Source organism: Nerophis lumbriciformis, linkage group LG19 (assembly GCF_033978685.3).
Source record: "Nerophis lumbriciformis linkage group LG19, RoL_Nlum_v2.1, whole genome shotgun sequence".
In the NCBI taxonomy this organism is placed as follows: domain Eukaryota; kingdom Metazoa; phylum Chordata; class Actinopteri; order Syngnathiformes; family Syngnathidae; genus Nerophis; species Nerophis lumbriciformis.
The window spans coordinates 27,452,929-27,466,788 of record NC_084566.2 but is presented as its reverse complement, the minus strand read 5'-3'; the positions used below and the strand labels follow the sequence as shown (position 1 = coordinate 27,466,788).

Here is a 13,860-nt window from a genome sequence, read left to right as displayed (position 1 = left end):
TTTAAACATGTCTCAAAACAGCAGCTTGGAATTTGGGACATGCTCTCCCTGAGAGAGCATGAGGAAGGTTGAGGTGGGCGGGGTTGGGGGGGCGGGGGTAGCGGAGGGTGTATATTGTAGCGTCCCGGATAAGTTAGTGCTGCAAGGGGTTCTGGGTATTTGTTCTGTTGTGGATAATGTTCTCCCGAAATGTGTTATTGTTGTTTGGTGTGGGTTCACAGTGTGGCGCATATTCGTAACAGTGTTAAAGTTGTTTATACAGCCACCCTCAGTGTGACCTGTATGGCTGTCGACCAAGTATGCCTTGTGTGTGTGTGAAAAGCTGCATATATTATGTGGCTGGGCCGGCACGCAAAGGCAGTGCCTTTAGGGTTTATTGGCGCTCTGTACTTATTCCTACGTCCGTGTACACAGCGGCATTTTAAAAAGTCATACATTTTACTTTTTGACACAGATACCGATAATTTTGAAACAGATACCGAGAATTTCCGATATTACATTTTAAAGCATTTATCGGCCGATAATATCGGCAGTCCGATATTATTGGACATCTCTAATCTGCACCTTATTGCTCTTTTATCCTGCACTACAACGAGCTAATGCAACAAAATGTTGTTCTTATCTGTACTGTAAAGTTCAAATTTGAATGACAATAAAAAGGAAGTCTAAGTCTAAATGCCACTGTTAGCATGTCCGCATGTGTCAGCAGGACTTCTTAAGGGGATGTCATGTGATCGGCAGTCAAGGTCGGCTGCTGGAGGATGAGTGGGGGATGGGGGGCTAGGGGGGTCTCATGTGGATTGGTTATCAATGGGCTTCTTCCTGACACATCTGCTGCTCTGTTATCCATCACAGGACAAGCAGACCATCCATCGGAAGGAATTAAGAGCACGGCTGGAAGATCTTTGGGGAGGGGTGGTTGTATGGACGGTTGTGGAGGGTGTGGATAGGAGGGGGTATGGCGCTATGTTCACAGGTTTTCATCAGTGACTTTGATGGTTACAAGATCTCAGTGATAGCATGGACAAGGACGGCGTGGACTGCTTGTAATAAATCAGATAGATTTCCTGCTGGGATAAGATGGCCTCTTGATGGATTTGCGAGCTAGCGGCTAGCAGCTAGCGGGTGCTACGTTAACTGATCGGCGAGGTCCTCCCCAGGAAAGCATTGTAGTTGAAAATACATTTTTTTCCCTGTTCTATGCCCAGCATCATCTTGTTGTTGTTGTCGTCATCCCCTCAAGATAGAAGGAGAGTGTTGCAGGATCGAAAGTACTGCTTGTCTTTGTGTCAGCGTGATAGCTCGCCGTGTAGCGAGTGCACTTGACGAGAGCACATGTTGTCTGCCGTGTAACCGATGAGTTGCGCTTCACCCCGGGTCACGTTAGAAGGTTCAACTGAAGCTTTGAAGCTTGTTGATACGCACCAGACCTTGCCGCTACACCCCCAGGTCGTCTGTTCTTCCATTGCTAACCTGCTTGATCAATTATAATATAAAAAACCCAAATAAAACACCCCAGCAGCATCGAGTTCAAAATCGACATGATCAATGTCATCACTTGTCTACTACAGACTCATTAAAGTTTAAAAAGCTCCAAGACGAACAATTGAAAGATTGAGAAGGTGTTTTCGTGCTTCAAGACTTAACTGTGTCCTTCCTGCTCTCTAACTCCCAACATTATACAAGTAATGTGAAACACTATAGAATCAATCAGCCACAAAGAGAATTAATATCCTATTGTTCATTTACAGTGGTACCTCAACTTAAGTGTTTGAAATAATAGCGGTATTTTGGTTAATTATTATGCTTTAAGTAGAAACTAAACTTTGAGTTCCACGTAAACGTCACAGTAAACCCTCTAAGATCCGACCAAAACATTCAGCATTATTCGCTAACATTAGCTTTGAACTAAAGATCCTCACTTTTTCTTCCCCCAAACGTGGGAATAAAGAAAGTGAGTGTTAAGGACAGTGCTCATAAGAAGTGGATGATATTCATTGAATTACAAAAAAAAAAAAAGACAGAGCGAGTATCTAATTTGCCGAAGCAATCAGAGCGTATCACTGCTAGTACGCACTACACTGAAGCAGAATGAGTCTAACACCAGCTAAGACTATTAAAATACTATCTAAACACAGGACATTTATCCATGAAAATATAGAACATCTGCTGATGGTGTGTTTGAAGGGGAAGCAGCTGTACAGAGATACTGCAGAAGTCCACTCTCCAAGTTAAATGCTGTACATTATTATTATTACGTACATCATTTTAATACAATAGTTATTCTCTAGAAGCATGTTTATGAATATACTCATTCATCCAGGACATTGTAGAGGGAGACCCCTGCTTTAGCATGCGTGTGTGTGTGTATATGATATACATACATACATATTTATGTATACATATATGTACACATATGCAAAAAACAACCTATCAATATATGCTAAAGCAGGGGTCTCCAACCAGTAGCACATGAGCTATATAGACAGGGTCACCTTAACCTAAAGGGAGGTCTTGGGCCCACCTCCCCCCTCAAAAACACACTTTGAAGAGAAAAAGTCATGATTTTCCTCAACAGAACAGCAAAAATACATCTCATTCGCGCCGGACTGCCTGTGTTTTAGCTCAGTAGTAGTACGCTGGTCTTTCCCATAGTCGACGTGAGTGAGTGAGTGAGAGAGAGAGAGAAAAAACACTTTGCTCGGGGAAGTTTAGCTGTTTGTGATTGACAGCTATGGACATCAATCATTGCATTCTCCAGTTAAAGGGGAACTGCACTTATTTTGGAATGTTGCCTATCGTTCACAAACATTATGAGAGACATGACGATGGATGTTATATTATATAAATCCCATCAAAAGTCCGCTCACAATGAAGCTTATGGGAGCCGCTCTATTCTGCCTATAAAGGCCCTTAAAAACATCCAAACGCCTCCATTGATGTTTTGTATACATGAAGTATATATGTAATGTAGTAAAGGGCTAAAGGGCACATTTATAATAACATTGAATATTACGCAATCAAAACGCATCACGACCTTCGCATAATTAAATATCACTTACTGTATAGTGTCTGCTGTCATTAGGATTTGCAGGATGCTAGGATGTTTTTATAATTCCATTTAGATAAAGAATGACTCGTGTCTCCCATAATGATTGTGAGCGATAGGCAAAATTCCCCAAAAAGTGCAGTTCCCCTTTAAAATCGGGGGCCCTTGATTGGATGGGACCCCTGGGCTTTAACCCAGATAAGTTTGTGCATTAAGGTCACCTTCTGATTTTGAGTAGCTCACCAATGTGGGTTAAATCATTTTTGCCTGAATCCTCAGTATTTTTTATTATTCAATTTAGACATACTTAATGACAAATTTGAACAAAATAGCATACACATGAACACGCCATTTAAAAACGGGGATATGCTTACGAAGTAAAGTACAATTTAAATGTTTTCAGTCATATAAACAGAAATATTTATTTTAGTCAAAGTAGCTCTAATATTGATTGAAAAACTGCACTAGAAAGAAACGTATAAGGAAATATAAGATGCAGACGAACAAAATGTTCCAATACAAAATGTGAGTTGTTCATGTTCTGACAAAACAAGCCTATTACATTTGTTTGGGTTTAAATAAAATGTCAACATAAACGTTTTCAAAAATGAGTAGCACTCGACCATTTTTATTTTGTAAATGTAGCTCCAAAAAGAAAAGAGACCCCTGTGCTAAACTATCTGAACAAACCATCTTCGCTTTGTCTTATGGCTGACAAGGCCAATTAGTGTAATATCTAATAATATATCTCATTAATAATTCATTCATTTTATTTTTATTATATGCCAAGGTCTAATGAAAAACGAGCTGCTTTTAATGCATATTTAGACTCAATCAATCAATAAGAAAAAAAGACCTAAAGACATTCTGGAAAGCCATCCATCCATTTTCTACCGCTTGTCCCTTTCGGGGCCGCGGGGGGTGCTGGAACCTATCTCAGCTGCATTCGGGCGGAAGGCGGTGTACACCCTGGACAAGTCGCCTCCTCATCGCAGGGCCAACACAGATAGACAAACAACATTCACACTCACACATTCGGGCCGATTTAATTTTCCCAAACAACCAAATCCGGAGTACCCAGAGGGAACTCACACAGAAAGACCTCGAGCCCGGGGATCGAACACCAGGACCTACGTATTGTGAGGCACATGCACTAACCACTGTCGTACCGTGCTGCCCCATCCTTAATTACTATATTTTTAAAAGTGTTTTTTCCATAGCATTATCTATGATAATATTTAAGGAAAACAACAACATTGAAGTGTCCAGTGAGTGTGCATCACCTTTAAACTTCTTCTGTGTGAAGATGAGGGTGAGTAACAGGTCCAAAGATGGCATCCTTTGGGATGACGAAGAACGCTCACAGCTCAGAAAACAAAACAAAAAACCCTGGAGGGTGGAGGAGAACCATTGGAAGGAAGGAGGGACCAGAACTGCGAGAGGGCTCCCGCCACTTTTGCAGCATCTCACTTTGACCTCGCCAACACCGAGCACATTTGATGCTGGCTGTTGCCTAGCAACAAAGTCTCCATCTTTGAAAACAAAGAAAAACAACTTAGAAAAACTCCTCTCATCCAGGGGGACAGGGCAAAGGTCAGGCCAATAAACAGCTTTAATCTTACACACATTATAGTCATCCTGTGTGTGTGTGTATATAGGAGAGCCCCGCAAAGGCAGCCTGTCAAGATCAAAGACCCCCTGTAGCCCCTCCCTTCTAACTTCAGCGTAATATCATTTCGCACAAAGAGGCTTTCAAAGAGGAAGGGCAAGATGGAGTGGCTCGTAATTCCCACTGAGGCGTTTCATGGAAAGACGAAAAGGCTGCTCGGGAACGTCGAATGCTTCCACAGAGGCCATCTGGAATGTGGAGGAATGATACCCTGGTGACCCTTGCCATCATTTTACGCATCAATTGGACGAAGACACCAGACAGAAAAAGGTCTGCGGCGTTATTATAAATGTAACAAATTGCAATGTTTTTTTTCCCCCACAGTCACATGCTCTCCTGCAGCGTTTACTGGGATCACGGGTTATCAAACTATCGCGTACGTGCGGACGCAGGCTTCAACTGATCAACAAAATAAGGACTAAAAAGAGCTTTGCTGCATCTTATTTCTTCAAATCAAATAAAGCTTATCAATTCAACAGGACAACTATAACGAGCATGCTGGCTGTTGTGCCAGGCCTTGATGCTATCATGGTTGTCCACAGCTAGTTAGCTTCCCTGGCCTTCCGTTACACTGCCTAGACCAGTGTTTTTCAAACTTTTTTGGGCCAAGGCACATTTTTTTCATTAAAAAAATCCAGGGGGACACTATTCCATCCTCGTCGCCATTGTTGTGTGCCAAACTTGTCACTTATTAGCAATCTAAGCTTAATAGTACACCAAAAGATATTGTGTTTTTCTGCCTTTTATTCCTGCTCTTACTTTTTCCACTTCCAGGTGTCCAACACACAACACATGTCATCAAATCCTGTGTGCCCCGCCCTCAAGTTCCCCTTACAATGGTTCCGGTATTGTCCTGTGACCCGAGTAACCAATACAGACACCACCCGCAGAAAATAATAAAAAAAATAATAATAATAATAATCCGATGATGGCTTTTTTGCCGATATCCCGATATGTCCAACTCTTAATTACCGATATCAACCGATACAGTCATGGAATTAACACATTATTATGCCTAATGTTGTTGTGATGCCCCGCTGGATGCATTAAACAATGTAACAAGGTTTTCCAAAATAAATCAACTCAAGTTATGGAAAGAAATGCCAACATGGCACTGCCATATTTATTATTGAAGTCACAAAGTGCATTATTTTTTTTAACATGCCTCAAAACAGCAGCTTGGAATTTGGGACATGCTCTCCCTGAGAGGTGGGTGGGGTTGAGGTGGGGGGGGTAGCGGGGGTGTATATTGTAGCGTCCCGGAAGAGTTAGTGCTGCAAGGGGTTCTGGGTATTTGTCCTGTTGTGTTTATGTTGTGTTACGGTGCGGATGTTCTCCCGAAATGTGTTTGTCATTCTTGTTTGGTGTGGGTTCACAGTGTGGCGCATATTTGTAACAGTGTTAAAGTTGTTTATGTGGCCACCCTCAGTGTGACCTGTATGGCTGTTGACCAAGTATGCCTTGCATTCACTTGTGTGTGTGAAAAGCCGTAGATGTTATGTGATTGGGCCGGCACGCAAATGCAGTGCCTTTAAGGCACGCCCCCAATATTGTTGTCTGGGTGGAAATCGGGAGAATGGTTGCCCGGGAGATTTTCGGGAGGGAGCACTGAAAATTGGGAGGGTTGGCAAGTATGACTGGGAGACGCAACTGCTCTGTACTTCTCCCTACGTTCGTGTACCACTCCGTACAGCAGCGTTTTAAAAAGTCATGCATTTTACTTTTTGAAACCGATACCGATAATTTCCGATATTACATTTTAGAGCATTTATCGGCCGATAATATCGGCAGTCCGATATCATCGGACATCTCTACTGACAATATAAAGTCGTTCTCATCGAAAATCTGACGCAATTGTTCGATATGACTTCAAACCATAACCATCATTAATTCTCTTGTCTCAAAGTAGGCTTATACAGCAATGAGCTACCTGCTGCCACCTACTGGTACGGAAGAGTATTACATGGTTACTCTGCTGATCTCCAGACAGCACATTGTTTGCGATTATAATTGGTATGCAGAAAAATAATTTCCCGGCACACCAAACAATATCTCACGGTACACTAGTGTGCCGCAGCACAGTGGTTGAAAAACACTGCTTAGACATCTGAGATTAGAATGAACAAAAATGAAATACAAGACAATTAGCCTAACACGCTAATTAAAGTCGACGAATTTCGTGGGCAGTAAGCTCACAAGCCAAATTTTAAAAAACTGCATCTTTGTAGTCCATAAACCAATGTTGTATTTCATTAAAAAAAAAACACAATGAATGAAATACTTTACATCTGGTTACTACAAAAAAATAAAAGGTTTACCTGAGTTAGCTCGACGGCAGTCATGTTGCCTTTAGCTCCTCTGAAACAGATGCGGGAAGAGGACAACGCTGTAAACAGGAAGTTTTATTTAATTCTACACTTGATATATACACATATCTCAGCATGTTAATAATGACAAAGAACAATTGCACATGAGCTTTTACTTTCTCGTCTATCAAAAGTAAACATGTCTAAAGGCAACTGTCCAAGATGGCCGCTAACCAAAACATTTTAAAAAAAAGCTTGAGGAAGGAGTACCAGGACTTCATTAAAACATTTCAACATCATAATCATTCCTCATGTGTGAAAGACATCATGTCAGGCACTTACATCTTTGTGTACAATAGTAGTTAGCATAAAATATTGCTGAAAATATTGTTAAATCCATAGTAGCTCATTGTTAAGTTCCACTCTTCTACTTCTAAAAAGGACCCTGGGACAACTCACGATTTCCAATTGATCACCTTTTTATTTTCCAACTTGAAGCATTGTTGGTTTAATTTCAGTTGATCTTCAAAATCATCAGTAGGTTGTAAACCTTTAAACCAGGGGTGTCAAACTCAAATACAGAGTGGGCCAAAATTTAAAACTGAACAAAGCCACGGGCCAAGGTTGAACAAATTAACCTTTTAATAGGGACCCAAACAAGTTTTGCATTGAATATTGAACAAGCAAGGGTTATATAACTTTATAGTGACATGCAAAAATGAGTTTCAAATAATAATAAAAAAATATCAATGGCATACCAAATACAATTTAAATAAAAATGTAATGCCTCTTTTCTATTTGCAGCCTTCTGAGGTAAATATCAACATTAACTTTTTCCACAGGCTAATAAACTTGAAAATAAAATAATGAATAAAACAACCATTCAGGACTTTAAACTGCTCAGTTTGCAACACACTGATTTAATCTGATGTGTCCAAGCCAGATACCTGGCATCTTCTTGGATGCTAGTTCATTAATGTCGGGGCTCAGGCTTTGAGCTGAGGCAACCTTCATTATCGAACGAAGGTGTTCATCAGTCATTATATCTCGTCCAACCGGACCACAGTCTTGGGGGCGTGCCTTAAAGGCACTGCCTTTAACGTACTCTACGAGCTATCGTCATGTCCGCTTTTCATCCATTCTAACATCGTGCAGACCCAGTCACAAGATATGCGCGGCTTCTGTACGCACACACGTGAATGCAACGCATACTTCAACAGCGATACAGGTTACACTGAGGGTGCCCGTATAAAAAACTTTAACACCGTTAGAAATATACGCCACACTGTGAATCCACACCAAACAAGAATGACAAACACATTTCGGGAGAACATCCGCACCGTAACACAACACAACAGAACAAATACCCAGAATCCTTTGCAGCAATAACTCTTCCGGGACGCTACAAAATACACCAACCCGCTACCACCAAACCTCCCCCCCCACACAAACACACCTTGTAGCGTCCCGGAAGAGTTAGTGCTGCAAAGGGTTCTGGGTATTTGTTCTGTTGTGTTTATGTTGTGTTACGGTGAGGATGTTCTCCCGAAATGTGTTTGTCATTCTTGTTTGGCGTGGATTCACAGTGTGGCTAATATTTGTAACAGTGTTAAATTTTTTTATTCGGCTACCCTCAGTGTAACCTGCACTCGGACTGGCTGAAAAGCAGACCTGACGATTTCCGGGAGGGGCGCTGAAGTTTGGAAGTCTCCTGGGAGGGTTGGCAAGTATTAGAATTAGTGGTGAATGCGCTGATATCGCCTCAAGGGCCAAGTGAAATTACACGGCGGGCCAGAGTTTGACACCCATGCTTTAAACCACAAAAACAGATGTCAACAATGATCACACAGGTATTTTCAAACAATGTTTTACAAATGCTTTTAAACAGCTGAATAATGTTTTAAACTTTCTCCATGTTTTAACTTTTAGCAAGAGTTAAACATGAATTGATCCTTTAAACCTCTGAATAATGCTCTAAACTTTAAACATTAAACCATAAGCTTTGACTTTAAACCTTTTAACTTTAACCATTTGCTATTTTAACTTAAGCTTTATACCTTTTAACATTTTAACTTCAGCTTTAAACTTTTACATGAGCTTTAAACTGGTCAAACAGTACGCAATGAGTGCTCAAATGTAATGCAGTAATTTAACTTGAAGCCAGCAGTTTAAACAAACAAATTAAAATAGTTCAATTAGTAAATGAACAAGCTTGCAGGTTCAAGTTATGCATATCTAACATTTCGATCTTCATCAAATGAAGCATATTCACCGACCATTGGTGTGTTTGGAGAAACTTGTTGAGTGGATCTTGCCTTTGAGGCTGCTAGCTGTTCTTCCTTCCATGTAGCTTGTTTGGTGAATGAGTCTGACTGACCTTCCTTTTCAGGTGCCTTCAATTAGTAATTTGGGCCAGCGGCCATTTTACCTCGGCATTCTGGGAGTTGTAGTTTTCACTGATTTTGACCAGATCCCCAAACTACGGCCCGCGGGCCGAATAAGGCCCGCCAGCGTCCAAAATCTGGCCCGCAGTAACTCACAAAAAAAATAAAATAAAAAATAAAAAATAAAAAATTCTTTTTTTTAAATTCTTTTTTTAATCCATTTTCTACCGCTTGTTACTCTCTGTGTCTCCTCCCGGCTCAGGCAAATCATATTGTCTAAAATTTTATTTTCCCATCGATTACTTGACATCATCGGCAAGTGCGCGCTCTTTTTAGTCAATTAGTGCGCGAGTAATATATATGTATATGTATGTATGTATATATATATATATATATATATATATATATATATATATATATATATACGTTAGGTCAGGAAAAAACACAGAAGTTATGTCATCCTATAAGAACCAATTGGATCAAAGGTTTGCCATTTCATGCAGACCTAAGGTCACCCTTTCTGTATTCTCTCCCTAAAGTTGATTGTTCTGCCTGACAAAGAAATAAAGGTTATTAAACGTATGATATTGTATTACTGTGTTTTGCACTCACTTGCTATTTACAAGACAAAGTCTGTGAGACTTAATTTGACACTGCACAAGAGTAAATCAAGTAGAATGAGCACCAATTTTATTTTTATTTTTTTTCAGAAATAGTGTGACGTTTTATAAACACTGCAATGTTAAAACATTTTTACTGTTTACTAAATATTTTTTTTCTTCACTGCAAGGGAGTGAATAATCAACATATTAGTGTATTATCAAACCTTATCAGAGTTATTTGAACACCAAAGCAGTGTTAATGAGCAAATACATTTAACTTGGTGTACATTTATCACCACAGAAAAGTAATTCATCAACACTACTCAAGAGTAATATTTACACTAATCAGAGTTAAAAAATAAGTTGAACAACACTCTACAGTGTTACAATTTTTGACTCTATTTAGTGTTCATTTAACTCTATAAATTTAACACTATGGAAAGAGTAAATACCAGTAGACACCAGCTCAGGTTAGGACCAAATAGACTCGGGAATAGTGTTAAATTTAACTCTTTAAGTGTTGATTTTACACTATGGAATTTACTGTGTACAAGCCTGTTTCGCAGGTTTCCCTGCTCGTCAGGGGATTATATATATATATATATATATATATATATATATACACAACCCGGCCCCGGCCAAAATGTTTTAACCCAATGCGGCCCCCCGAGTCAAAAGTTTGGGGACCCCTGATGTAGGGCATGGATTACTGACTGAGTTTTTAACTCCACACTCATCCTGTTTTTACTTGTGGTGGCCATCTTAATAACATATGTTGAGGATGTGAACTTTGACCTCTGAGGACAAAAACAGGTAGGGTCACTTAGGTTATGTTTACATTAAGCCGGATAACCCCTTAAACGAATAATTATTTAGCCTAAGCCTCGTTTCAGCCACACTAAACCAGCGTTTAAGGTCCCCCTCCTCGGACAATTTTTTACACGGGTAAGTGCGCCGTGTATTTCTTGAATCTCCGGCTCTTAGCTTTGTATGGACTCATTGATCGTTTACAAACCGCGCCACAGCCAGCTTCGTAATAAAGCGGTTTCGTAACTCGGAGCTAACCACTGGAAATATGGAGGCGAGTCATCCAGACGTGCCCGTGTTTCTCCTTCTGTCTGTACAGACGCTTGTGGAAATCACACATGAATACCTTAAGACAGTGTTTTTCAACCACTGTGCCGCGGAACACTCGCGTACCGTGAGATACAGTCTGGTGTGCCGTGGGAGATGATCTAATTTCACCTAATTGGGTTAAAAATATTTTTTGCAAACCAGTAATTATAATCTGCAAATAATGTGTTGTTGTTGAGTGTCGGTGCTGTCTCGAGCTTGGCAGAGTAACCGTGTAATACACTTCCATATCAGCAGGTGGCAGCAGGTAGCTAATTGCTTTGTAGATGTCGGGAACATGGTTTTTCGTGATCACAATATGCAGACGACAGCGAGAGGCAGTGTGCAGGTAAAAAGGTATCTAACGCTTAAACCAAAAATAAACAAAAGGCATTGAAGCTTTGGGATGGCTATGCAAAACGAAACAAAAAATGAACTGGCTGCAAAGTAAACAAAAACAGAATGCTGGACGACAGCAAAGACTTACAAAGGTGTGGAGCAGACGGAATCCAAAGTACATCTGTACATGACAATCAACAACATAATAGGTGCACAGGACAAGAACTAAAACACTACACACAGGAAAACAGCAAAAAACTCAAAATAAGTCAAGGCGTGAAGTGACAGGTCGTGACAGTACACCTACTTTGAGACAAGAGGTATAGTGATGCATGGTTGGTCATGGTTTGAATTTATATCCAACAATTGCGAGAACAACTTTTTACGGTCAATATCAGCTGCTGAGTTAAATTTTTTTATGTTTTCTGCTGGTGGTGTGCCTCCGGATTTTTTCAATGAAAAAAATGTGCCTTGGCTCAGAAAAGGTTGAAAAACACTGCCTTAAAAGAAAGCGATTGCAGCTATTTGGGATACAACACTTCTCAGACGGCAAGAGAACTTTCCAATGTCAAGGTTAGCTGTGATTCTACTTAGCGAAAAACTTCGTCCATTTATCGAAGGAGAGTCCACAAGAATGCAGGCTCCCGTGGATGTGATAAAAAAGGTAGCGTGTGCTTTGTATTACCTGGCCGTCGAGGGAAGACTACGGAAAACGGCGAATGCATTTGGACTGGCAAAACAGACTGTATCAGTTATTGTCCGCCATGTATGTCGCGGACTCAACGTCTAGGTCCAGAGTACATAATCAATCAATCAATGTTTATTCATATAGCCCTAAATCACAAGTGTCTCAAAGGGCTGCACAAGCCACAACGACATCCTCGGTTCAGAACCCACATAAGGGCAAGGAAAAACTCACAACCCAGTGGGATGTCAATGTGAATGACTATGAGAAACCTTGGAGAGGATCGCAGATGTGGGTGACCCCCACCCCTCCCTAGGGGAGACCGGATGCAATGCACGTTGAGTGGGTCTAGAACAATATTGTGAAAGTCCAGTCCATAGTGGATCTAACATAATAGTGAGAGTCCAGTCCATAGTGGGGTCATATAAAGTCACCAAAAACGAATGGACAATGAAGGTGAAGGCAAAAGAGTGAGGAGTGTCCTGACCAGATATCTACATCCCTAGTTTGATTTTTGGAAAAATGTTCTTTATCACATTGTTTACGTGTCTAATAAAGATTTGATTAATTTATGATGGCTCAGGTGTGATTCACTACAATAGGGCCCCACAGCACACTGGATTCCAGTTAGTTGAAATACCACAACACTGGATATTGTTCAGATAAGTTACATTTAAGAACTTGCACACAAAGCAACACTGGAGGTGACTATGCACTGCAAAAAGTCAGTGTTCAAAAACAAGAAAAGAAAATACAAAAATTAGGGGTATTTTATTTTAACTAAGCAAAATTATCTGCCAATAGAACAAGAAAATTCGGCTCGTCAAGACTTTCCAAAACAAGTAAAATTAGCTAACCTCAATGAACCCAAAAATACCTTAAAATAAGTATATTCTCACTAATAACAAGTGCACTTTTCTTGGTAGAAAAAAAAAATTAGACCTTTTTGCTCAATATGTTGAAAAATATTCTTAAATTAAGTAAATGCTAGTGCCATTATCTTGACATAATGATATGCGCTCGGCATCATGATTTTTTTTTTCATGCTTGAAGTAAGAAATTATTACTTTAAAAAAGTAGTTTTATACTTGTGAGTGTTGATGACACAGCTTTGCATCAGTTGATATTCTAGTTTCAAGCATGTTTTACTCAATATAGGTCATAAAATCTCAGCTACAAGTTGTAATATCTTACTGAGATCATTTAGGACCAAAAGCCTTAAAACAAGTAAAACACTCTAACATCAAATCTGCTTAGTGAGAAGAATTATCTTATCAGACAGTAAAGAAGCAAATATCACCCTTATTTGAGATATTTAATCTTACTTAGATTTCAGTTTTTGCAGTGTGACGTGCGCATTTTCCGCACATGCCTATTAGGTCGCGTTGTGCCGGCGGACAGAGGGGCTAGGGGGTCTTAAACGGTGGCATTGTTGTGTTTGGACACGGATAAGGTTAGGTTGGATTTACCCTGGATAACCTTATCCGGCCGGCTTAGTGTAAACGGTAGAGATGCGCGGTTTGCGGACACAACCGCGGAGTCTGTGGATAAACCGCGGGTCGGGCGGGTAAAAATAGATTTTAAATGGATGCGGGCGGTTGGCGGTTGAACCAATTCGGAAATATATATACATAGTTAAATGTTGTTACCCACATACGAAAAACGAGCAGCACTCTTTGAAACAGTCAATTATTAATCAGGCACTGCAGCACA

At 40.3% G+C, this 13,860-nt stretch overlaps 1 protein-coding gene across 1 annotated transcript in view; it reads right to left on the bottom strand.

The window, feature by feature from the left end:
• LOC133618575 (neuropilin-1a-like) overlaps window positions 1-9,411 on the bottom strand; it is a 240,567-nt gene extending 231,156 nt beyond the window's left edge. Inside the window, exons 1-3 of the mRNA XM_061979069.2 lie at window positions 9,301-9,411; window positions 7,037-7,104; window positions 4,333-4,581 (exon numbers count right to left, since the gene is read on the bottom strand). Coding sequence (XP_061835053.1) covers window positions 4,333-4,387 — 55 coding nt within the window. The 5' untranslated portion in view covers window positions 4,388-4,581; window positions 7,037-7,104; window positions 9,301-9,411. The remainder of the gene's footprint in view (window positions 1-4,332; window positions 4,582-7,036; window positions 7,105-9,300) is intronic.
• Between the last annotated feature and the right edge of the window lie 4,449 nt (window positions 9,412-13,860).